This window comes from Mesocricetus auratus, unplaced genomic scaffold (assembly GCF_017639785.1).
Source record: "Mesocricetus auratus isolate SY011 unplaced genomic scaffold, BCM_Maur_2.0 Super-Scaffold_100004, whole genome shotgun sequence".
NCBI classification, from domain to species: domain Eukaryota; kingdom Metazoa; phylum Chordata; class Mammalia; order Rodentia; family Cricetidae; genus Mesocricetus; species Mesocricetus auratus.
The window spans coordinates 118,638,692-118,663,412 of record NW_024429189.1 but is presented as its reverse complement, the minus strand read 5'-3'; the positions used below and the strand labels follow the sequence as shown (position 1 = coordinate 118,663,412).

At 45.1% G+C, this 24,721-nt stretch overlaps 1 protein-coding gene across 5 annotated transcripts in view; it reads right to left on the bottom strand.

Moving 5' to 3' along the window:
• Window positions 1-6,163: 6,163 nt before the first annotated feature.
• The window catches only part of Dnmt3b (DNA methyltransferase 3 beta), a 37,797-nt gene continuing 19,239 nt past the window's right edge, over window positions 6,164-24,721 (bottom strand). For 2 of the 5 annotated variants that reach the window (XM_040746522.1, XM_040746524.1), the window contains 13 exons: window positions 23,492-23,599; window positions 22,532-22,676; window positions 20,430-20,552; window positions 20,223-20,267; window positions 18,785-18,864; window positions 18,390-18,502; window positions 17,843-18,029; window positions 17,042-17,126; window positions 16,258-16,403; window positions 15,828-15,918; window positions 15,419-15,567; window positions 14,479-14,564; window positions 6,164-7,623 (listed from right to left, as the gene is read on the bottom strand). In XM_040746522.1, the coding sequence (XP_040602456.1) occupies window positions 7,482-7,623; window positions 14,479-14,564; window positions 15,419-15,567; window positions 15,828-15,918; window positions 16,258-16,403; window positions 17,042-17,126; window positions 17,843-18,029; window positions 18,390-18,502; window positions 18,785-18,864; window positions 20,223-20,267; window positions 20,430-20,552; window positions 22,532-22,676; window positions 23,492-23,599 (1,500 nt within the window). In that variant the 3' untranslated portion in view covers window positions 6,164-7,481. Of the gene's footprint in view, window positions 7,624-9,228; window positions 9,348-9,993; window positions 10,064-14,478; window positions 14,565-14,877; window positions 15,105-15,418; window positions 15,568-15,827; window positions 15,919-16,257; window positions 16,404-17,041; window positions 17,127-17,842; window positions 18,030-18,389; window positions 18,503-18,784; window positions 18,865-20,222; window positions 20,268-20,429; window positions 20,553-22,069; window positions 22,130-22,531; window positions 22,677-23,491; window positions 23,600-24,721 lie in introns of all 5 variants that reach the window. The other 3 variants (XM_040746525.1, XR_005877490.1, XM_040746521.1) reach the window with 3 other exon arrangements.

Here is a 24,721-nt window from a genome sequence, read left to right as displayed (position 1 = left end):
TCAAGTCAAATAGAAAGATCCTTGCACTGGGTTATGGAAAGGACCCAACTCTGTTTTAAACTGCGGTCAAGGCCATGTTTGTGTTTTCTCTTAGGAAGAAGACAACGTTTGATGGCTGCTGAAACATCTGGTGAGGTGTTGGAGCAGAGGAATGCCAGACCTGATGACACCATGACTGCTGGAGCACCACCCGCACCCCGCCCCAGACTGGGTATTCCTGACCCTCTGATGTCGTCATTCTGCAGTCTGAGAAAAGAAGGAGATTATAATGACGGCTGGTGATTTCCAGTTTCTTGACAAACCTGCTGCATCAACTTCCCAGACCTCTGTGAGCTTTAATTATTCTGGATCCGGCCAAGGACTGAATGTCAAGCAGTATATTCACACCACATCTTGGGACATAGAACTCATTTTTGCCAGTAGAAACTACTGTGGCCTCAGATACTTCCCCTTTGGGGTTAAAGGATTCATTAGAACAATCGAACATTATTATGCAGGTGACATGTGGCTAAAGCCCCTCTTCAGTATATTCAGGACTCAAGGACTTATCTTTGTAAATTAGAAGCAACAGTGCATTGGACTTTGACAGAGGAAAAAATAAAAGATTCAAAATTGTGGAGTTACTCATACTTCACCCACCAAAAGAACATTTTGTCCTTTGATTGAATTGAAATTATGAGAATTGTAATCTAGCCAATTATGTGTCTATTGTTAATAATCACACTGGAATTATTAATATTTCAACCTGTGCTATGCTATGTAAGTGTTAATGGATGAAAAAAGTCAGAGTTCATTTTGATAGGAATTTGACATGATGATGATTCTTTTTTTTTTTTTTTTTGGTTTTTCGAGACAGGGTTTCTCTGTGGCTTTGGAGGCTGTCCTGGAACTCGCTCTGTAGACCAGGCTGGCCTCGAACTCACAGAGATTCACTTGCCTCTGCCTCCCGAGTGCTGGGATTAAAAGCTTGCGCCACCAACGCCCGGCTGATGATGATTCTTTAGATACAATGTTTCTAAAAAGGCAGGTTTAGATTTTAATACAGCTAAAACTACTGGAAACACCATAGACCAATTTAAAAAGGGTATTTCATCTCCTTTAATAGAAGATGTTGCAGCCATAAAAGCACATGCATTGCTTAGCATGATCAAGCTTGCTGGTGAACTCTCAATGAAACGTTGGCTCAGAGGTGCATGGCATCAAGCTATGCACTCTCCCCTACCTGTTTTTTATTACAGAGGCTCGGAGTCAAAGATGGTAAGATCTCTTTGCCTGCAGGGGACCTAAGACAGGTCACGCATGATGGGATGTGTGTTCCAATGACAGCTACGGCTGGAAGGTGAAAGAAGACAACCTAAGACAGACACCGTCATCTGAACTGTGGCAGAAGCACGGGTATTAATTAAATTTAGAAGGGGGAATTGCCGAGGTCCATAAAAATGGCTTCGCTTCATGTTGACTTAAGGTCAGAGAGTTCAAAACTATTCTTACTCTTCCAAGGTTAAAGTCATAAGACCTGCAGGTCTAAGGCGTAGCTACTGTAAGATGTTTGGTCCAAGCTGAGCATTGGTGTAGCATGTCTTTAATTCCAGCACTTGGGAGGCAGAGGCAGGTGGATCTCTGTGAGTCCCAGACCAACCTGGTCTACAGAGCGACTGCCAGGATAGGCTCCAAAGCTACACAGAGAACCCCTGTCTCAGAAAAACAACAGCAACAACAAGTTTGGTCTAAGGTGTGGATATCTTATCTAAATAACAAGGTGTGGTTACCCTTAACCCTCCAAGTAAGTTAATGAGAGATTTAGTCTACTGAACGTTTAGAAAATTAAGGAAGTAAGTCTGTATCATAATAAAGAAGTTTCTTGCTCATTTTCCTCTTTTTAATTTGGATGTATTAAAATGTTGAAAGATAAACTTGGGGTGTCCAGTATTCACTGGAATTCCCTCCTGACTGTATTCAGTCGGCTGGATCCGACTGAAGCCCCCCAAAATTGGGATCCTACATATTTCAATTACTCTAGAGTCCCTTTATAATCCCATTTGACAGAAAGAGAAAAAAGAAAAAAATGGTGTTTTAGCAATCTTGAAATTAACTTGATAGCTACCAAAATGGTATATATGACTGATATTTAAACATATAATGGCCACTCTCCCTTGAGAAGGTCACATCATACTGGGTATCTTATCTTAGTCTGAGTCTCTTCCTCTAGATACCTTGCTTAAATCTATGTTTTTTAAATAATTGAGCCGGGCGTTGGTGGCACATGCCTTTAATCCCAGCACTCGGGAGGCAGAGGCAGGCAGATCTCTTGTGAGTTCGAGGCCAGCCTGGTCTACAGAGCGAATTCCAGGACAGCCTCCAAAACAACACAGAGAAACCCTGTCTTGAAAAACCAAAAAATAAGTAAATAAAATTACATTGTGATGATTTGAATAGGAATCGCCCTATAGGCTCATATATTTGAATGTTTAGTCACTTGGGAGTGGAACTGTTTGAAAGGATTAGAAAGGTTAGGAGGTGTGGCTTTGTTAGAGGTAGTGTGTCACTGGGGGTGCCTGTGAGGTTTCAAAAGCCGAGGCCAGGCCCAGTCTCTTCATCTTGCTCTCTGCCTGTTGCCTGCAGATCAGGATGTAAAGATTTCAGGTATTGTGCAGGTGCCATGTCTTTCCGCTTCCTGCCATGATAATCATGGACTAACCCTCTGAACTGAAGCACGCCTCCAGTTAAATGCTTTCTTATATAAGAGTTGCCTTGGTCAGGGTGTCTCTTCACAGCGATAGAGCAGTGACTAAGACGTGTGTGTGTGTGTGTGTGTGTGTGTGTGTGTGTGTGTATGCACATGTTCACGTGGAGGACAGAGGACTTCTTGCAGGAAGCTGCTTTCTGCTTCTACCATGTGAGTCTTGGGATCAAGTCTGATGACTTGGAGCAAGTGCCTTTCCTCCTGAGCCGTTTTTCTAGCGCTGGGAATCTTTACTAAGAAATTGACATTTATGGTTTCTGGCGTGGTTTTTCTTCCTAAACATCTTTCTGCTGTGGAATAATCCCTTTATACATTAAAGATCTGTCACTCAAATTGGTTTTAAAAGATGCTATTTGACCAGTAGCAGGGCAAAAAGTATAGATGGGACAGTCAAACTGAGAATTCAGGTAGGAAGAAGGGCAGACTGTACTGAGTTATTATTTATGATTTACTAAAGCTTGCCTGAACACAGAAGCAAAGCAGCCAAGCCAGTAGATCTTACCTCTACCAAGCTGAATTGTTAATCCTGTAGTCATGAATCCTCAGTGGCAAAAGGTTTCAGCTCCTGTCTCCTCCTCCTTATATTGCTTCCTCAGCACAGCCACACCATCCTGCCTCCTCCTCCCTAGTGCTGGGATTAGAGGCCTGTGATCCCAAGTGCTGGGATCAAAGGTGCGAGCTCTGAACTCTTTACTCTTGTGTAGTGATCTTAAACTCAGAGATCCCTCTGGCTGCCTCCTGAGTCCCACTGCTAGTATGGCTGCCGGGATTAAAGCTGTGGATCACCACTACCTGACCTCTATAGCTTGCTTTCCTAAATCATAAATAATATATCACCACAATTATCACCACAGCAGAGTTCGAGGAGATTCCAGCCAGCCACAGAGGAAGTAGGAGGCATAGAAAACTAGGTTACAAGCCATGAGCTACGTGGTATAGATAAGAAATGAGTTAATGTAAACGCAAGAGTTAGGCAGTAACAAACTTGAGCTACCAGACAAGCATTTGTAAGTTATAATTTGGGAAGTGTTTGCTGGTTGTTTGGGAGCAGCAGTCAGACCTGGAAAACTCTGCCTTCATCTATTTTAATTGACACTCAACTCTTGTTTCATGCTCGCCTGTCCTAGAACCATGTCGAAGCTACAAATATTGTCCAAGTCGTGGTCCCAAAATATTTGAGGTCACTAAGAACAGTGTGGAGCTGTGACTCTGTTCCAGTCACTGTCCCTGGAGACTAAACACCCTGCCTGACCCAACCACGGTAGCCACAGGCCTCCTTCTTGTGCAGACTTTCAAAGCCAGGATGAGTTCTCTCCTGGGGGTCTCTTCCACATCTCGAAGATGTTGGCCCTGAGCTCAGTGTCTGAGTAATTGCCTAGCTACAGGAGACCTTGGGGTTCATTTCCAGAACCAAAAACTGATGTGGTCCTTCCACCTATAACAAATATAAATCCCCCCATCTGATAAGGTTGCTTTTTAAGGGCTTACAATGTACCATCTGCTACTTGGGACTTTCTCTCATTTAATTATATAGTAATTCATTTCATCCTTAAGAGTAGGTGCTACTGTTTTGTTGATGGCGATTATTCTGTTTGTCATTGGGTCAGGATCTTAATTGTGGCTTGCCTGGAATGCCTACACAGGCCAGCCTTAAATGAAACTTTGGGCAAGTCTCCTGCCTGTGCATCACTAAGTAACGTCTGCACCCCTCCCCCTTCTTCCCTGTACATCACTGCATCTCTCTTGCAGATGGGGAAATGGACATAATACAGCCTGGGAATGTAACTCAGTGGCAAAGAACATGGCTAAGCATGAACAAAGTCTTGGGCTCTGAAGCAATACCCCAATCCTAAAGGCCATAACAAACACTTTTTGTCAAAACCCAGTAAAGTCGATATGCAGACAGTATTCTCTGAGTAGCCCCCAGCTGTCTTGAACTCATTCTGTAGACCAGGCTGTCCTCAAACAGCCTGTGCCACCACCAACTGCCTCAGAACATGCAACTTTAACTACATGCTCTTAGGAAGAGAGACAAGCTGAATTGTGGCATATGCCTGTAATCAGGACACCTGGGAGGTGGTGGAAGCAGGAGTTCAAAGTCAACCTCAGGTTTTATAGGCAGTTGGAGTTGAGCCTGGGCTACATGACACCAGGTCTCAAATCAAAACACACACACACACACACACACACACACACACACACACACACACACACACGGCAGACAGAAATAATCATCAGGTCTGTGATCCCAGCTACTCAGGAGGCTGAGGTCAAAGGATCACAAGTTCAAAGTAGCCTGAGCAACTGAATGAGTTCCATGGCTACCTGGGCAATTTCTGAGAACCTGTTTCAAAATAAAAAACACAAAGCTCTGAAGATATAGCCAACTGGGATGGTATTATAGTGTTTGCTTAGCATTCATGAGTCCCTGAACTAAAATAAACCATCTACCTGGTATTGTGGTACATGCCTATAATCCCAGCACTCAGCAGCCTGACGCAAGGGGATCAGAGGTTCAAAGATGTTTTCAGGCCAGCCTAGGCTAAAAGACAGCCTACCTATTTAAAAAAATCAACCAATCACCATGAAGATACCTTCCTTAGTCTTTTTTCGCCTCTAGCAATTTAGGGTTGGCATTTCCTACACACTGTGGCCCCAATCACTTGTTTATCTATTGTAATTTCCCAGTACAGAGAACAAAACAATTCCCTTGAGGGCCATAGGTGGCCCCACCACAAGGGTTTCTTTTTAATGATTCATTTGTTTTTCATGTTTGGATGTTTTGTCTGCATGCATGTCTGTGTAATACATATATATGCACATGGTCTTTGGAGGCCAAGAAGGCACTGGGATCCTTGGGAATCAGAGTTACAGGTATGAGCCACCACACCTGGGTTCTATGCATACTGTGAATTAGGGAACCATTTCTCCAGCCCCACTTAAAAGAAAGAATTGTGTATTTGTGTGTTTCAGGAGGGAAGAGGATGTACATGAAAGTTCAGACTAGAAGAGAATGTTAAGACTCCCTGGCAGTAGTAAGCTACCAGGTATAGGTATTGAGAATTAAACCTATGTTGCCAGTTAGATAAGCACTGCTGTTAACCGCTAAGCCATCTCTCCAGCCCCTCATAAGGTTCTCTTTGCTTGTTTTTTTACATTTACATATTGGTGGAAGAGCATGTGGGTGAGCCATGGTGTGTGTGTGTGTGTATGTGTGTGTGATTGTCTTACTGTTAGGGTCATGTGACCCAGCAAGTTAAGGTTTTACTCACGTAGCCCAGGCTCTCCTAGACTTCACGTTGATGCACCTGGTCTGGGTTTAATGATAGTAAAACCTGGCAGTAAACCAAGCTCCACGACTCAGAGAACACATATTCTCCATGCATGTTAGCACACATTGGCAGGTGAAAACACAGGAAATTATAGAGAAATACGATTTTAATCAAACAGAAAGGTAAACTCTAGGCATCTATTATCTTTCTGCCTAAAACAGTGGAGACAAACTGTTGAAACAAGGCAGTTTCCCCACACTTGTGACACCGCTCCAGTTACCAAAGAAAACTTTAGTCAAATTGTTAAACATGAAAATAGAAGTCTGAGAGCCATAAAAAGTGTATAAAAACCCCCAAATGTGTCAAGGTTGTCCTTTTTCTACAAAATAGCACCAGTAATTAGAGTAAAAGGTGTTAAAAACCACTGCGAAGCATTTCTGAAATGCAGCTTCTCATCTCCAGTGATGCACTAAAAAAGAATGCCCCTTAAAAAGATAATACATCATAGGGTAAAAGGGTTTTAAAAATCTCCAGAAGATTGTGGTTTCCCCATCATCTCTTAGATAAGGGAAAATAATGTGCTTCTGGCCATAGCTTCTCATAAAGTATTAGAGGACCATACTTATCTGGGGACCTGAGCTTGTGGGGAAAGAGGTCCATCATTTGGAGAGGGCATGGCAAATGGTTTAGCCAAGCTCCCTCTTCCTTCATGTCCCTCATACATAGAAGAGGGGCCACACCCCCTTCCTGAGCTCAAAACATTCTATTCCAGTCTTCTTGAGGATTAGCTACACGGGCCCCTGCCCAGGGAAATCTTGGGGGAAATAGCCCTGAATGTGATGATGATATCATCCCTGCTGACATCATCATCCTGGGAAATGCTACAAGACCAACAGGACTCCAGCCTTTGTACCAAACAAGGGGAAGGTGCCAGTAAGCCTTACATCATAAACATCACCTTTTCATCTTCCACTATCCATAGGGAAAAATTAAAAAAAAAATTCTGGCCCCTTGACCTTGTTCATCTGAGCCCACACTGATATTAGCATCCTCTAGCAAATGTGGAGTCAGGTTACTTAAAAACAAAAATCAAGTGATTTTGCAGCATTACCCCTGAGTACTGGGAGAGCTATCGTTTTGGTATCTTAGCCATCACTTCTGACTGATTAACCCAGGAGGGGAAAAAAAGCCATTTTACTATCTACTTCAAGTTTTAAGGTTTCAGGATAAGAAAACATGAGCACCATATTGGGCTACTCTAAGCAGCCAGTTCTGAGTTGTGCACATGGTGGGAGCACCTTGGCTCCCCTGCAGGGGCCAGGAGGCTCTGCTCCCACTGAGCAAGAGAAAGCTGAGGTACACAGTGAGGTGAGGCCCCGACAGGTGAGCTGAGAAAGGGGACGTGAGGCGCCTTCAGGAAGGGGTGACTCTGGGGACCTGGCTCAGTACCCCAGTCCTGAGTAGAACTATTCACACGCAAAGTAGTCCTTCAGGGGGGCAAAGAGGTGTCTGATGACCGGCACACTCCAGGACCTTCCCAGCAGCTTCTGGCGGGCGCCACGTCCCATGTTGGACACATCTGTGTAGTGTGCAGGAAAACCGAAGATCCTGGGAGAATACAGAGCGAAAAGACATGAGGTTAGAAGGGCCCATGTCCCCAGCACACCCAGAACAGCTGTGTTCTGGAAACCCAGGCCTGGGAAAACCATGAGACTTCAGTCAGGACCATTGGGCTCAAAGGACCGTCTGGACCACCAGTCCAATTGTTGGCTCAGCTAAGAGCTGACGGTGACAAGGACCCAGTGCTGTGTATCCTCCTCACTGGGACTATGCTCCTTACAAGCCATGCAAGGACACTTCTTAAATGCCTAGTGTAAATTAATGCATGAGTGATCAGTCAGTCAGCAGACATGGTCCAGGACCATCCTTCAATGCATAGTGTGCACTGGTCTACGATGATCACCAGGCAGCCATAGATTTGGCTTGAAAACATGAGCAGTCAAGCATGTTTTCAGGGTGAAGAAACAAAGACAAGATGTAATGACAAACACAGGGGGCTCATAAGATACCAGTTTTTCTATAACCAACTGAGCACATATACACACAGCACTCTCGCTCTCTCTCAAAATGAGAGAAAAATAATTCCAAAGCTTGCCCAAGGTGCTTCATCAGGATGCGGAAGAGGACAAAGAGCGAACCTCAGCATTACAGGGTTTTGACAGCTCTAAACTCACCTGTAGAACAGACCTTGCCATTCCTGCCATAGACACAATACCAATCACCCCTCAAGAACCACTTTAAACATTCAAATTCCACAACAGGCTACACAGCATGGACATAAGAACAGTGTTCCCAGCCCGTGGCCCAGGGACCTTTGCAGAAGAGGGCACTGAGTCTTTTAAGAGCCCAAAGAGGTTATAATATCCTGAAACAGTTTCCAGACATAACAGGGCTTAAGCACCAGACCTATGCAAGTTCCCACCATATAGTGGTAGAAGGTAAGAATCCCAGTATTAGGGAAGGGGTAAATATGCTCAAATTTGGAAAAAAAAATAATTGGTTAGAAATTTTTAAAGCCATTTTTAAGGCCAACATTAGCACAGGAGAGCCTAGACTATAGGGAGTCCTTGCTCTGCCAGATCAGAAAAGAAAACATGCAATAAAATATGGAATATTAACTTCTTCATGAAATAATAAAAATATATGGAAAAGGGGACAGGTGGTGGTGGTACACACCACCCAGCACTCAGGACGCAGAGGCAGAAGGATGTTTGCGTTCGAGGCCAGCCTGATCTACAGTGTTTGTTCCAGGATAGCCAGGGCTACAAAGAAACCCTGGATCAAAGCACCAAAAGAAATAAGAATGGCCATATACATAGTCAGCCCAAGGCCACCAGATGTGTCTCATCCTCCCTCTCCCACCTCCCCCACCCCCAAGCCCCACCCACTCCCCAGGAAAAACATGCACAACTGAAATCCAAGAGATGGCTGCTCCATACAAGCAAGGTAGAGATGAGAGAGACCGGGGAGAGAAGGAACCATTGGAGGAGAAATCCTGGGACAAAGGCCGAGTTTCCATAGCTTTCTCATTTGAAGCAGATTTTGGGACCGGAAAATATCAGGGAAGGCAGACAAGTGTTCACCGTCTGTCTCCCACACCATGTCCCCTTCTTGCCTTTGTTCCCATGGCTTCCCTCTCCACGTGCAGCTCACCTTTCGAGCTCAGTACACCACAAAACATCGTCCTTGCCATTCATGACTACAGGTAAAAGCTGGTTTTTCCCCTGTCTGATGGAGTTCGACTTGGTGGTTATTGTCTGTACCTTCTTTAACTGGAGAACAAAACAACATCGACGGGTAAGCGCAGAAGGCTTCCAAGTGGAACCAGGCTCAAGGGCATCCAGAGAACAGAGGGCGGGAGACAGGAATTTGGAGAGGTGGCATATACGAAGAAAGGACAAAGAGACTTGGACAGATTCTTTATGCTTCCCTCAAATACCACATATATTTAGCCAAAGGTAACCATGAAGGATCACATAGTGGCCAAGACACCAGTTACTGATGAAAGGGGTCATTAAGAGCAAAAACCATCCAGACTCAGAATGGCCAACTAGAGCTTGAGCAATAGGCCTTTGCTTTTCACAGACACGGAGGAGCAGGCACCAGACTCTGCACTGTGCATCTGTGACTGTGCACAGCCTTTTGTAACAGCGTCCACCACTGTTGCTACTGCAAAGACCACCTGCAGCACAGCGTCTATGCCTCCAGCCTTAACCAATGCAGAACCCGGTCGCATTTTCTCACTGGAATTATTTACCAAGAACATCTCCTACTCTGCACTTGAAGAAGAGACAGAACAATCCTGTGGGGAAAGAGGCCCAGCACCAGGGGTCTGTGAGGGAATGAGCGGGAGCCACGTGGATAGAGCCAAGGTCACAGTTTTCCAGAAGGTGCAGCACAGACCACTCAGCGTCTTACCTTTGCTGTCCTACTGAACTCCAAGCAGTCCTGCAGCTCGAGCTTATCATTCTTTGAAGCTATCACAGGCCTGGGAACAGCCAAAACCCATTACTCTCCAGCATCTGCCCTGGAGGTCTAAGCTAGAGATCTCGCAAGTCAGATGAGGAGAGAACGTAGCTTTTTAAATAAAATTTTTAAAAACTGTGTATGAACATCTGTCTGTATATGTAAGAACCATGTGCAGACATGGTCCTAGGATGTAAAAAGAATGTATAAGCTGAGGCTACACAGTTGTGAGCTGCCATTTAGGTGTTGGGGGTGGAACCAAGAGCAACGAGTGCTCTGAACTGACAGTTCAGAATCTGCTTCCTAATTGTGCTTAGGTAATGATTAAGTCACAGACATTGGATGAAAACCATCCTGGTGAGAGCACAAGGATATGCTGAAGTCCCCCAAAACTGCCCATTACCCACAGATAGTATAGTGCCGATACCACTGAATGACATGCATTTAGAGGAAACCAAGTCCTGTGCAAACCAGAAAGAATTCCTCCACTGTTACATATAGGCAGCACTATCACCTTGGTCTAGATCACCATGGACATCCTTACTGTGAGTCATGCACTGCTAGGAATGGAACCTCAGGCTAGCCTAGTAACAGTAAATATCGCCCTCCCATGAAAGTGATTGCTCTTTCTAAATAGCACCAACTGATCAGCAAATGTGGCGTCAAACATCATGAGCTGGATTTCAAAGCAGAAACTGTCCACATCTGTACATAGAAGCCATGAACTATGGCGGCCCCATTAGAGGCCCCAAATACCTGAGACCTCACAATGGAAGCAGTTTAATTAAGGAAATCACACATAGCCCTGACAGCCTTCTAGCCACGCAATGACAAATACGGGAGCCTAAACCTGAGACCAAAAAGAAAAGAGTCAGAGGAAGCCTAGATCTGTACAGGGATCCACACAAACCATCCACACAGGTAGTGGAGTGTGGACAAGTCTAACCCCAGGAAGCCCTTAGTGGAGCGTGACAACCACAAGATTTCACAGACTCACAGGTACACATAAGTATAATTTAAAAAAATAAGGAGTTGCACAAACTACATTTAATTCTCAGATTGACTGGTGGATGATGACCACCCAGCAGATATCAGCTAGTGAAGTCTGTCTCTGCCTAGACCTCAATGCTGATTCTTCAACAGAGAATAATCCTCACAACTTCCATTGTGTATCTTCTGCCTTCTTCCTCTTTTCCTCCAACGACAACGTAAGTATTCGTTACCATGTCTAGACAGAATTACTTACACCTACAGTTTAGTTTCATTCCAAGGTGTTCCTAACCTAAAAACACTGATTTGGAAGCTTATGTAGGGAAACCCATCAACCCTGCAATCCAGAGCCCCAAATCACTCATAGGATGCTCATTCTTCACACAGCTACATTCCTTCTGATTTGTTGAATGAGCCCTCCTGTTCCCATCCACATTTGAAAAGCTACCTTCCCAGCCCTGAACGTACCTACTAACCTCCTCTGTAGCTTGTCCACTCCACAAAAGCCATCAATAGAGTTACCATTGAACGGGAATCACAACAGCAACGAGCTTGATTGCTAGGTAAATTAGTATAGGGTATCCCAAGAATGAACATAGTATGGTACCCAATAATTCAGCAAGCTTTGGGGATTAACGATAACTTCCCACAAAACTGGAGCACCTTACACAGGCTCTTCCCACCCTTGAGGAACACTTGAGCAATATCAAAATAGGTTTTTCACCAGATCCCTCTGCTTGATTATCCCTCAGATACGGTTAACACCATTACATTTTGCATCTTCATTAGCAAGGTCTTGAAAGCAAAGACAGATGAGATAAGCAGGCCTGTACTAGTACGATTGACTAAACAACTTCTGGTTCATGATTAAAGGGTGGGAAATACTGTCTGAGAAAACTAGAGGGTTAGGGTTAGAAAGCCAGACTATTACTTTTAAAATAAATGAACTTATTTACTATGTATATCAAAGTATGGTCTGCATTATTGTCTGCATATCATATGCATACCTGGCACCCTCAGAAGACAAGAGGGCATCAGATTTTGTGGAAAGAGACACTAAGGCCAATAATTTATATGTGGGAATGCCATTAGCTTATAAAACTTTTATAAGGCAGAGAGGACGTCATCTTGTGGCAAAATTGCAGCCTATAGAATGGGACAAGATCTTAGAAATTATATCTAATATATCTAATAAGGGTTAGTATCTAGAATATATAAAGAACTAAAAGATGGGGATCAGAAATAGTGAACTAACCCCTCAAAATATGAAGTATAGACAGCTGAGACAGACTTAAAAAAATATTCAACATTTCTAGGCACCATGAAACTGTAAATTATAGATGAACAGCGGTGGCACATGCCTTTAATTTTAGCATCTGGTAGGCAGAGGCAGACAGATTTCTGTGAATTTGAGGTCAACCTGGTCTACAGAGTTTCGGGACAGTCAAGGCTAAAAAAAAAGGAACAACCAAAAGAAACAGAAAAAAAAATCAAATGCAAATTGTAACTGAGATTTTTGCCTTATGACAGTCTGAATGGACAAGATGAATACAAATGATAGCTCGTTGTAGCAAGGATGTGGGCATGCAAATTGGTTCAGGCATTGTGTGCAGTGTGGCAGTTCCTCGGGAAGTTGGAAATGGATCTGCCTCAAGATCCAGCTATACCAGTCTTCATGATATACCCAAAGGTGTATCATCCTACATCCTACTAGAGTCAGTTACTCAATCATGTTCCTTGCTGCTCTATTCACAATTGCCAGAAGTTAGAATCATACATGTTCTGTCAATTAATGGATAGTGAAAATGTCATTCATTTACACTATGGAATTTTCAGCTTTTAAGAAAAACAAAGTAGGGTGCTGGGGAGATGTCTCAGTGGTTAAGAGCATTGGCTGTTCTTCCAGAGGTCCTAGTTCAATTCCCAGCTACCACATGATGGCTCACAGTCATCTGTAATGAGATCTGCAGGCATACATGCAGACAGAACATTGTATACTTAAAAAAGAAAAGAGCCAGGCGTTGGTGGCTCACGCCATTAATCCCAGAACTTGGGAGGCAGAAGCAGGCGGATCTCTGTGAGTTAGAGACCAGCCTGGTCTACAATAGCTAGTTCCAGGACAGCCTCCAAAGCCACAGAGAAACCCTGCCTTGAAAAACCAAAAAAAAAAAAAAAAAAAGAAAAAAGAAAAAAAAAAAAAAAACAGCTGGACAATGGTGGCACAAGCCTTTAATCCCAGCATTCAGGAGGCACAGGTAAGTGAGTTCAAGGCCAGCCTGGTCTACATAGTGAGGTTCAGGACAGTTAGGGCTAGAGACCCTGTCTCCAAAACACAAAAAAAAAAAAAATTAGAAGGAAAAAAAAAGGAAAACAAATGATGAAATGAAAGGAATCAGGAAAAAAATATTCTGAGTGAAATAATCCAGACCTAAAGGTCAAATATTGTCTAGTCTACTTTATATGTGCATAATAGCTTTTAAGCCTTTGTGTGCTACAACACACCAGAGTTTAGGTATACAGGAAGCAGATGGAGGACTCCTAAGAAAAAGGATATAGAATATATTGCTATAGAGAAGTAGAGGAAAAAATATAATAGATGGATTGAATAGGGAACATGAGGAAGGCAAAAAAGATTTTATTTTTATGAATGGTTTCTTTGTATGTGTTATTCCATACCACATGCATGCCTGAAGCCCTAGGATGACAAGAAAGTATCAGACTGTTTGAGTTACATGGCTGTGAAGTACCATGAGTGCTAGGAAACAATCCCAAAGAATCTGCAAGGGTAGCAAGTGAGCTTAACCACTGAGCCACCATGCTAACATACCACCTCAGCTCTGCCAGCCCTATTCATCACCAAGGGCCTAGTACAGGACACACTTCATCTTAGGGTCAGAAAGAACGATCTTTGACATTCCAACATTTGCCATAGAAGACTTAGCACAGCAGGATGTTAGTTCTCAGTTACAATGAGCAAGACAGCTGCCCAGTGCTCCAGTTATTCAGAGCATCCTAAAGCCATGACCTTCTAGACACTGATTCTCAACCTTCATAATGCTGGAATCCTTTAATAGTGTCTCAGGCCAGAGATGGCCCAGTGGTTAAGTTAAGAGTGCTTGGCACTCAAGCAAAGGACAGTTGACAGTTTCTATGGGCTCCAGCACACACGTCATACACATAAATTAAAGCAATAAAGCCCAAATAACATACAATCCACTTCTGAATGGTGCAGCGGCCTCAAGAAATTATTTCATTGCCACTCCACAACTGTAGTTTTGCTACTGTTATGAATCATAATATAAATATTTGATATGTGAACCCTGTGAAAAGGTCATTGGACAGGCCCCCCAAAGGGGTTGCTTCCTACAGGTTGAGAACCATTGTTCCGAAAATTGGAATGTCAGTCAGACTTTGCTGTCTGTTACCTGTCCCTCTCAGGTCTCTTACCTGTTCATCCCAGGCAGGTTGCCCCAGAAATACCGGGCCCTGTGTGCAGCAGAAACCTTGATGGCATCGATCATCACTGGATTACACTGCAGGAAGAGAAAGGGAGCTGCTGAAGACACTGCAAGACTCAGCTGGAGCTGTCAGTCAGTCCCTGTATGACCTGTCAGGTGACAAGCCTTTCCTAGCTAAACAGACTGAGCAGTACCCACCCAAAGGCTGGCTGGAGATAGCTACTATGCATGCCGGTGGGCCAAGATGATCAAACCTGCCCAAGCTGATTCGTGACAAAATCATGTCCGCAGAAGTTTATGCAGGCAATGAATGAATACCTAACCAGGGCTAAGACAGCTCTATCACTTAAAGCTAGATAAATCATAAGCCAGCTGTGGTGGTGCACACCTGTAATCCCCGCTCTCTAGAAGCAGAGACAGGAAGAGTAAAGGTTCAAGGAAAGCCAGGGCTTTGAGACCGTCTTCAAAAAGAAGCACAGAGCCAGTAGGGTGGTTCAGCAGGACTGGGTGCTTTTATGCTGATGCCCAGAGTTTGATATCCAGAAGCCACATTGTGGAGAGAATGGACTCCAAAGTAATCCTGTGACCTTCAAACATGCAGCATGGCAGGTGTGCCTGTGTGCACACATACAAAATAAAGCTTAGAAATGAAGGAAAACACACCAAGAACTGGAAAGACAAAAGCCTAGTAACCTCCCCACAGACCTTAAAACAGCCATTATCAATGCAAATAGAAGACAGGAGAAGTGTCAGCTAACAAGGATGGGGTGAGCAAAAGGATCACCGAAGTTCAAAAAGGCTGCCCAACTATTCATTGGCAGATGTAGCCACACTGTCCTCTAATCAGGCAATCATGTCCTCAGCAATATAAGGAGGCCATCAGTGCTAGCCTGCCTCCCCTGCCTAGGCCCCCCTGAAAATCCACTCACCGCCAAGAATCGAGAGATGTCCTTCTTGTCGTTAACCTTCATGGCCACCACATTCTCAAACATCCAGAAGAACGGACGGTTGTCGCCCTCCTTGGGGCGGGTATAATTCAGCAAGTGGTAAAACTCAAAGAAGAGTCTGCCGGTGCCCTCTATTGGTTTAGAACATTGGAAAACAGAGTTCCATCAGGAGATACATCAACATGTGACTCAACTTTCCCAAAACCAAGGGTTTTTCCAAGGACACGGCAGTAAGCATGTACCTGTCGTGCTCTGGAATTCCAAACAATAATGGGGTCTAAGCCATGAGCAAGGTGAACAAGCTACCAATAGGTTCTTTGCAGCCCGTTTCATCGGAACTGACTTAGTGGCCCTGGGGTGGGGAGGGTCACAAACCAGTCATTCTCCTCACCATATAGGCCTTTCCTGGCTGGATTGACATTGGAGAGGTCATTGCAAGGGCTTCCACCAATCACCAAGTCAAAGGGGCCCCACTCATCAATCTGAGGTAAAGAAACAGAACTAGGATAAACCTAGGGAAAAACTAAAGCCTTGAGGGGAGAGGGTGGGAAAGAGAGAAAAAGAAATCATCAGTACTAAAATCACCCTTGTCAACACTAAATGTTTAACCTAAGACACCTGAGTGCTCATGTTCTAACAGAACTAAGTAATCTTGAACTATACCACAAACTGTCCTAATTGTACTTTTTTCTGAAGTGGCAACAGCTTCCCCCACCTGCAACCCTGGACCTGAGGAATGGGGACAATATGCCTTGAGACCAGGGAAGGTCCAAGATGTAGAAGAGAGATAAGCAAGATGAGATGAAAAAGGTCACCCTCACATTTTTCTTTGTGATTTTCCTGACGTCGTTCACGTATTTGATTTGGCCTTCGTGCTTAACAGTTCCCACAGCGATGGACTCTGAACACACTTCAGAGGCAACGTACTTTTCCACTTTGATACCCAGCTCTTTGAGCACCAAGTACCCTGTGAGGGATCAAATAGAAATATGAGGCCAAGAGGCCAAGTGCAGAGCCATCAGCCCACCCAGGGTCCTCCTGAAGCACAATGAGAGCCCCTTACTCCATCACTGTCACTTCAGGGTGTCTGTGTCGACTCCAGGGGACCTCACAGCACTGCCTGTAATGGCTATGTTCATTCCTTCTACATATAGGACATCTCTCAAAATGGAAAGGAGCCAGAATTAAGGAAGGTAGTTGTTGCCTAACTGACCACAAAGGAAGGTAGTTGTTGCCTAACTGACCACAAAGGTATTCATGAGTATAGAAGGAAAAGTTTAAGAAAGGACACACATGGGGCTGGACAGATGGTTCAGAGGTTAATAACACTACCTGTTCTTCAAGTCCTGAGTTCAATTCCCAGCAACCATAGTGACTCACAATCTATAATGAGATCTGGTGCCCTCTTCTGGCCTGCAGTCATGCATGCAGGCAGAACACTGTGTACATAATAAATACTTTAAAAAAAAGGGGGGGGGGCATACATGACATCCTAACTACTACTAGCTATTGCTTCTCAGTTATCACGGGAGGGACACCTTCAGCCCGCCTAGAAGATTCTTTCATTGCCCTAACAGAGCATCCTCAGAGAAGCCTCAAACTCACCTGTCGCAATTCCATCAAACAGGGACAGGACTCTAATGGGCCTCCTCCTGGCTGCAGGAATTGCTGGGTACAACTTGGGTGGCTCCTACCAGACAAACAAAGAGTGATGCCTCCAGAGTGTCCATCTGTCCTCCTGTACTCAGAAGCATCGATGGGAACCAGTAAGAGAGTATTGGGCACAGGCTGGCCATTCTGTCCTTAGATAGGAGGCACAGTCACCTCCTACAGATAAGCTTGACCGCTAACAGCCAAGGCCTCAGAACAGGAGATAAACTCCTACATTGTGGGAGCAGCTGCCCTCGTCACTCATACGCTCAGATGTTTCCATCCTGTTCCCTCCTCAGAAGGTACTGGAAGGGAGAATTGTCTGCTAGAGATGTTAGCTAGCAAGGGCTCTCAGCCTCTGGCAGGCACCGGCTCTGGGAGGTACAGATGGTATAGCAGAGATGGAATCTTGCTGTACATCCCCAGCTGCCCTTGACCTCACTATTTAACACAGGCTGCCCTTAAATTCATCACAAAGCTCATGGCTCGGGTAGCTGTGCTGTGATTCTAGCCTATGTCACTATGCCTGTTACTATAACTTGTTTTGTCTATTTTGACACAGGATCTCAGTACGTAGGTACCCTTGACTGGCCGGGAACTCACTTGACTGACCAGGCTGTCATTGGAGTCAGTCATATGACTGCTTGTCTCCTACGGGCTGAGATTAAAGGCCTAACCCTTGCTTTTACAGATGCACAGGATTCCAGATTCTCAGGGACTGTAATTGCAAGGGGCTGCACAGAGCCCATGGCTTACGAATTCTTCGAGGTCAGGATCAGAAGTGAAGAAGTCTTGCAGGCGCATGTTCCAATCCTTCCTGCGCCTGAGGACCCCATGGCAGCGCTGTGGGAGGCACATATAGCAGCTCCAGGGTTCCTGCAGCTTGGCATCCTCAGCTGTCCCTGTACCCACCAGCACCTCCAGACACTCCACACAGAAGCACCTGTGCCAGAGCATCCAGAGAATGGATCAAGGTTAGCAGACATTTGTCCAGCAGGTTCAGTTAGTTCTCCAGGGCATGACCACCCCTGCATGATGTTCCGCCTCCTGCCTCCACATGTTTTGAGCTATAGGGTAACCAACCATTTCAGAAACCTCACAGGGCTGGCCTCGCAGGCACACCTGGATCAAGTCCAGCACTATGCATCACTGCGGTCCATGCCCATGCACAACAGACTCCACAGAATGGCCCCTGGGTGCTCATTTTCTATTTGATTTTTAGCTGCCTACAGGCTGCAGGAACTGTAGGGTACAACCGGGGACCCTAGGCCCTCTTGTGCAGCCCCCATGGAAGGACACTCACCTGCAGCAGCTCGTGTTGCTGCACAGAAGTAGCTCACGGCCCTCGCAGCACACAGTGCAGTAGGACTGATAGCCGTCCTCGTCATACATGTAGAAGAGCTCCAGGAAGCGATCCTGACCACCAGAGAGAAAGCCCGTGAGACCATAGACCTGACCCCAACCAGGTCTGGCTAGCAAGCTGGCAGGGGCCCTAGCTGATAGCTGGGGTGCTTTTCAGTGACAGTACATATGAGCTGAGTGCCTCATGGAGAGCCTTCTCTGCTGCAGCACCTGTCCCCCAAACAGGAAGGGTGATGGGGATGTGCCCTGGGGATGTTCACTAGGGCCTGGAGCAGGAACTGTGCTGGGGGCCTGTCTGGGGAAGGATGTGGCAGAGCAAGGGGCGGGAAGACTTACCCGGCAACTCTGACAGAGCCCACCCTCAAAGAGGGGGTGGAAGGATACAGGGTTCTTCTTACCGCAGGACAAGCAGCGGTCTGAGAAAAAGACAGGGTGTCAGAGTTTATGGAGGTCAAGGGTCTCCTAATGAGGCCTTAAACATGCCAGTTCTGAATCCCTGCTTTGTCAACAACTCTGTTCTTATGCAGTGATGTGTTTCAATTTAACTGTTATTAATTCAAATCAACAAAAAGGAGCTACATATGGTCAAGGGGTTTGCAAAGAAAAAGACCAAACAAATTCTCATACCAATGGTAACTGCAATTTGCTTTGTAGATGACACTACAAATCCTACCAATGAAGTAGCATTAATGTGCCTACAGACACCAGCTCTTCTCTACCTTAAATCAATCAGCACATTTTAACAAATTATGTCTAATTCCAGGTCTGAATGCATTTGTTATTCATGTGGCCCTTATAACCCTGAATCTGGAAGCAGAGCTATGGGGTTTTCCTGAACAATGTGGTCTACATAGTGAGTGTCCCTGTGTAGCTTTGTACATCAGGCTGACCTCAAACTCAAGAGAGATCCGCCTGCCTCTGCCTCTGCTAGGATTAAAGGCATGCGCCACCAACTGACACCACTGCCTGGCAGATTCTCTTGTCTTGTCCTGTCCTCTATTTCCTTCTAAAACTCCATGATTGCCAATGGTGGCTTAGTGGTACTGTATTTCTGGGAAGGTAATTCCCTTTCCATGGGAAGCACATTACCCTACATCATATTCATGAAAGCTTGTATCTAACCCGTCTCAACAGGGCCATGTTACTGGTACACACCAAGCTTTTAAAAACTATTTCCTTGTATCCGTCCACTCAGTCTATGTGCCCACACATGTCAAGAGGACAGGGCAAGTCTTCTTGACCTGGGATTGTAGGTAGTCAGTCTTACCTACATCAAGGCCAGCTTGGCTTTTTCCTATGATTTTGGCAGGACCACAGCACAGGTATATTTGAGCTATAAGCACTTTACTGACAGACATAGCTTAAATTCAGGGACAAAATTTCCTACCCAATACTAAGCAACTATCTCTAAGGACTCAAGAGAAGGAAGTTGGGAAGGCAAATAGGGAGTTTCTCACACATTCAAAAAATAGGTTAGTTCTGAGCCAAAATGAGTGCAAGGAAAAATAGTTACTGGGACAATACCAGAGTAGTTCGTGGAAAGCTCAAGGTGCCAATGCTGGTCAAAATGTTGAGGCTCACATTGTCCCCTACTATGCTCTCCCTGTTCAGTAACTTCAGCGACAAGATCAGATTCAGTTAAACATGGGTGCAGGAATAGGTCCTGATGTAGGACAATACTCTAGACTCTGGATTGAACCCATGTAGAAGGTCAAAGCCAGGCTAAGACAGGCCTGGGGCACTCCAGGAAGGAAGGACCGGGGAGCAACAGTACCTTCCAGATTGCCCTTGTTGTTGGTGACATCAGAAGCCATGCGTTCTGTTGAGGAAAGAGGGACAAGGTGTGAGATGAGGTGGGGAAGTCTCTCCTTTCCCATGCAGCCATGCACCTCTGCATTCCACACAGCAGTGGTCTGAGGACCTGCTGCCCCTGGTATGCACCATGCTTGGCCAGACCTGTCAGCACCCGACCCCAAATCACCTCGGCTCTCATCATCCTCCCCTCGGTCTTTCCCACCATAGCTATTTGTCTTGAGGCGCTTGGGTGGGGGATAGGACTCAGAAGCAGCAGGGTCATTGGTTGTGCGTCTTCGACTTTTGTTCTCTGAAAGGTAAGCAGACAGATCTGATTGACGGTCTAAGAGACAAGACCTAGGACAAGATGGGCCTAGGACAAGACCATGCTTTGCCTGGGATCCAGCTGCATCTAGAGCAGGGGACCCTGATGGGTGCAGAGAACCCAGAGGGGAGCCCAGAGCAGAAGCCAATTCAGAGCTCCTCTCACCCGGGAAGCAGGCAGAGTCACGGTCATGGGGTTTACACATCTGGATGTGTACGAAAATTCATCCTTCTAGAGTGAGTCTAGAGCACATGCTGGGCCACAGCTGGAACTCTTGAGGTTCCTACAGTGATGCCCACCACAACGCCGGATGGAGGCAGGGAGCTATTTGAAATGTCAGGAAGGACAGGATTTCACACTGATGGCCAGGTCCAAATTGTAAAATGAAGCCACTGTCTGGTTCAACTGAATTTACTTAAACAATGGAATCTACTTTAGTCAATTTTATAATATTAGTTAATGAAGAACTAATTAGGTGATATCTATTGCCAACATACAGTAAGATTTAACTAAAAACTGAAATATTTTAAGTAATAATTTACAAAGTAGATATTTCAAGTTTTCTATTACTAGAAAATTATTTTTTATTGCTGAGTATGATGGTACATTCCTTTAGTGACAGCATTCATAAAGCACAGACAGGAAGTTCAAGCCACCCAAATCTATATACAGGAGCATTGAGAGTTATAGTTAAAAACCTATTTTTAAAAATATTTTATTGTGGCTCACATTCTTGTTTTTACATTGACTCATAATAGAAATGATTAAATTTGATTCCTCCATCTTGGGAAAGAATTTTTTTGTATTCTAGGACATGGTTTCTTGGTGTAGCCCTAGATGTCCTTGAATCAGCTCTATAGACTAGACTGGCCTTGAACTCCGAGATCATTCTGCCTGTGACTACTGAGTCCTGGGATTAAAGGAATGTGCCATCATGGCCTGGCAAGGAAATAAAATTAAAAACCCATCAAAGTCCATAAGAAAGGTGTGTGCAATGACACACTCCTATATCCAAATGCAGCCTAGGGTGTATAGTGAGGCCCTGTCACAAGAAACAAAACATGGCCATTGTGTACGCTCTGTGTCAACGTGTTTGCTGTTAAGTCTAGCAATCTGAAACCAGTCACTCAAGCAGTAGAGACTATAGTCATGAACCCTGTCCTCTGATCTTCAGCTCCACACATAAAACATCAACACAAAAACAAAGACAAATATCTAAAGGATATCAAAATTCAAAGAGCCTTTGATGACAAAGTGGCCGTTTCCAGTGCTTATACGTGTCATTAATGTTAAGAAACAAGAGAGAAGGTGATAATCCAAAGAGTGTAGAAAGTCGGATGTGCACCCATGGTTAGCCTGAGGGTCAGTGAGGGTGGGGAGTGATGGGGAGGGATTCATCTCAGCGTAGGAGACTTGATTCGTCTCCAGTGGGAACTGGAGATGCCAAGAAATTGCAGGACAGAGGAAAGAAAACAGAACACTCAAAGATGATAAGGGAATACCGTGTTTCCTGGGTTCTAACTTCCTACTGCCTGCACGATGCACCTTCGACTTATTAACCACTTTTGCAGGAAAACAAAACAAAAGCATTTATTAGATATGGGGGCTGGCTGTTCAGGCGCACCCTTCACCTCATTATGTTGAACCATGTGCATATGCAGGGAAATAAAATACCAGTCAAAATGGCAGGAAGCCTAATTCATTTTAATTTTTTATTTAAAAAAAAACTGGCCACAAAGGTAAAAGATGAATTTGAATATGTGGAAAAGATTAATTGCACTGCACATACCTGTGGCAGCAATATGGCCAGGGAAGCCTGACAAGGCAGGTAATGGCCCTCAAGCTCCCAGAGGCTTTTAACAGCCCTGGGGTCCACAGGGCACAGGTTGGCACAATGAGAGTGCTCAGGGTACCAGTGTGGCTATGCCACCAGCAGAGGTACAGAGGTACAGATCCATCCCCACCTGGCTGCTTGTTATTCGGTTTGAGGCCCTCGATGCCAGTGGGCTTGAAGCCCCCGTGGGCCCACTCCAGCATGGGCTTCAGCTTGTCCTCCAGTGAGTCTCCAGGGCTGCTGGGGAAGGTCTTGCCAGCTCGCACCCTGGCTCTCTGCCAAGACACAAATAAAGGCAAAGTCTGTCCATGAATGGGAACAGGTGAATGAGGTATATGCCAGGGTGAACCCAGGGATTCCTCCTGCTGGGGCCTGCATTCCCTAAACACTGGAGTCTTTCAGAGCTGCACAGCTGTCTTGGCCTGTCATGTGACAAGGGTCTGCTTTTTGAGGGATAGGTAAAGAAATAATAGGAAGGGACATGGTGACAGACATCTTTCCCTATATGAAGCAGATTATGTTCAGATCCTTGATGGAGATTGATTAAGCTATTAAGATGACCATCCCCATCCCCAACCGCTTATCTGGGAAAGCAACCTTTGGCTTATGTCTTCTGATGGGTTGTAGCAAAGCACCCATTACTTCAAGGGCCAAGAGAATCTGTACATCTATGTACTTGCCTACATGGCACAATGGAGGTTAGGGTTAGAGGAAGTGAGGGGAAGGGCCTAATGATTCCAGGAGACAAAAAATTATCTACAAACTATGGTAAGAGCAAACTAGCCACTGCCTCCTCTATGGTTAGAAATCCTGTTCATGGGTACGGGTTGGTAAAAGGCCCTTTATAATGTGACTCTGTGACTGCACAAGCCATGAATCTTCCTGTCTTATATCAGTATTAGCAACTTACTAGTAATCCCCTTATAACCGGTTAAACCCAGCGGTCAGGCCCCATCTTGTTGCCATTCACTTCCTTGGTATCTCTGTCCCAAGTCAGTCTTGAACGGACCTTCTACTAGCTTTTTCTCAGTAGGTTTCTTCTGCCCTGCCTATAGGGTGACACCCTAGCTAGCACCCACACCCATGTTACCTCCAGAGTGTGATACATGGCCTTCCTATAAGAAACCAGCTTATTGAAGGTGGCCAAGTTAAAGTGCTGGCTGAACAGCCCAAGGGCCACAAGTTTGTCAGCAGAGACCTAGGAGAGAAAAACACGACTATGATCACCCACACCTGAGATTAATGTGTACTGGTTCACCCAGAGCCCAATGAAGCAACAACTTACAGATGCCAACTGAAAAAGAAAGGGCAAATGAGAAACTCCAGATGTGGGTAAGGAGGATAATTCAAGTAAAACTAGATATATTCTCAGCATCCCTGCGCATACATGTGTACATACATGTGTGTGAACAGAGTGAACATCCCTGGTGCAGACATGAGTCTCAGTCCTGAAACTGTCCATGATGTATCTGTGCCCGGTCCTTTCCTTCCTGAGCACCACTGCCAATCAAGGAGTTCCCACTACGCACAGGTTGAACATATGCTTGAGTTCTTAATATTCACAACAACTATGTAACTTATGTCCTAATCACTGAAGGCAAATTGCCTTCTGTCAATGCAGAAATGAATTATGGGTGGGATTCCTAGTGAGTACAAAGATAAAACTGGGTGACAAGGAAATGCCAGCTGCTTGACCCAACATGAGCAGAACAGTGGATGCTATATAGCCCTGGGCAGGTCTTGGCCTTTTGCCAGGACCACGGCACACTGAAACACCACCCTACAATCCTAGCATACCCGTGTTACCACTTATTGCCATCTGACCCTGTCTAGAAATGAGTATATTGTGTCTCACTGGATCAAAGCAATGGCAAATATCTCTGTGGTTGGATGCATAGGCCCAAGTCACAGTTCCTCCTGCTCCCTCTGCTGTTGAGACAAGACAACTGAATGTAACCTCACAACAGTCTTCATGTCCTGCTGTTGTTACCAGGGAAATGTAGGATATACTTCAGGAAAAGTCAAAGAAATCCAATTCACAGGAAAGGAAACTTGAAATGGACAAGTCCAAATGCCACTTCACTCTCGCCTGTTTGCTGAGGACCGCATCCTGTCTGAGGTTGGGAATCGACCTAACACTGACTAACATTCCTAAGGAAACCCCCAGGATATGCCCTCTGCAGACCTAGAAGCCAAATCAGGTATAATTCCAGGGGATAAAAGCACAGTGGTGGGCTGGAGAGATGGCTCAGAGGTTAAGAGCACTGACTGCTCTTCCAGAGTTCCTGAGTTCAATTCCCAGTGAATATGGTGGCTCACA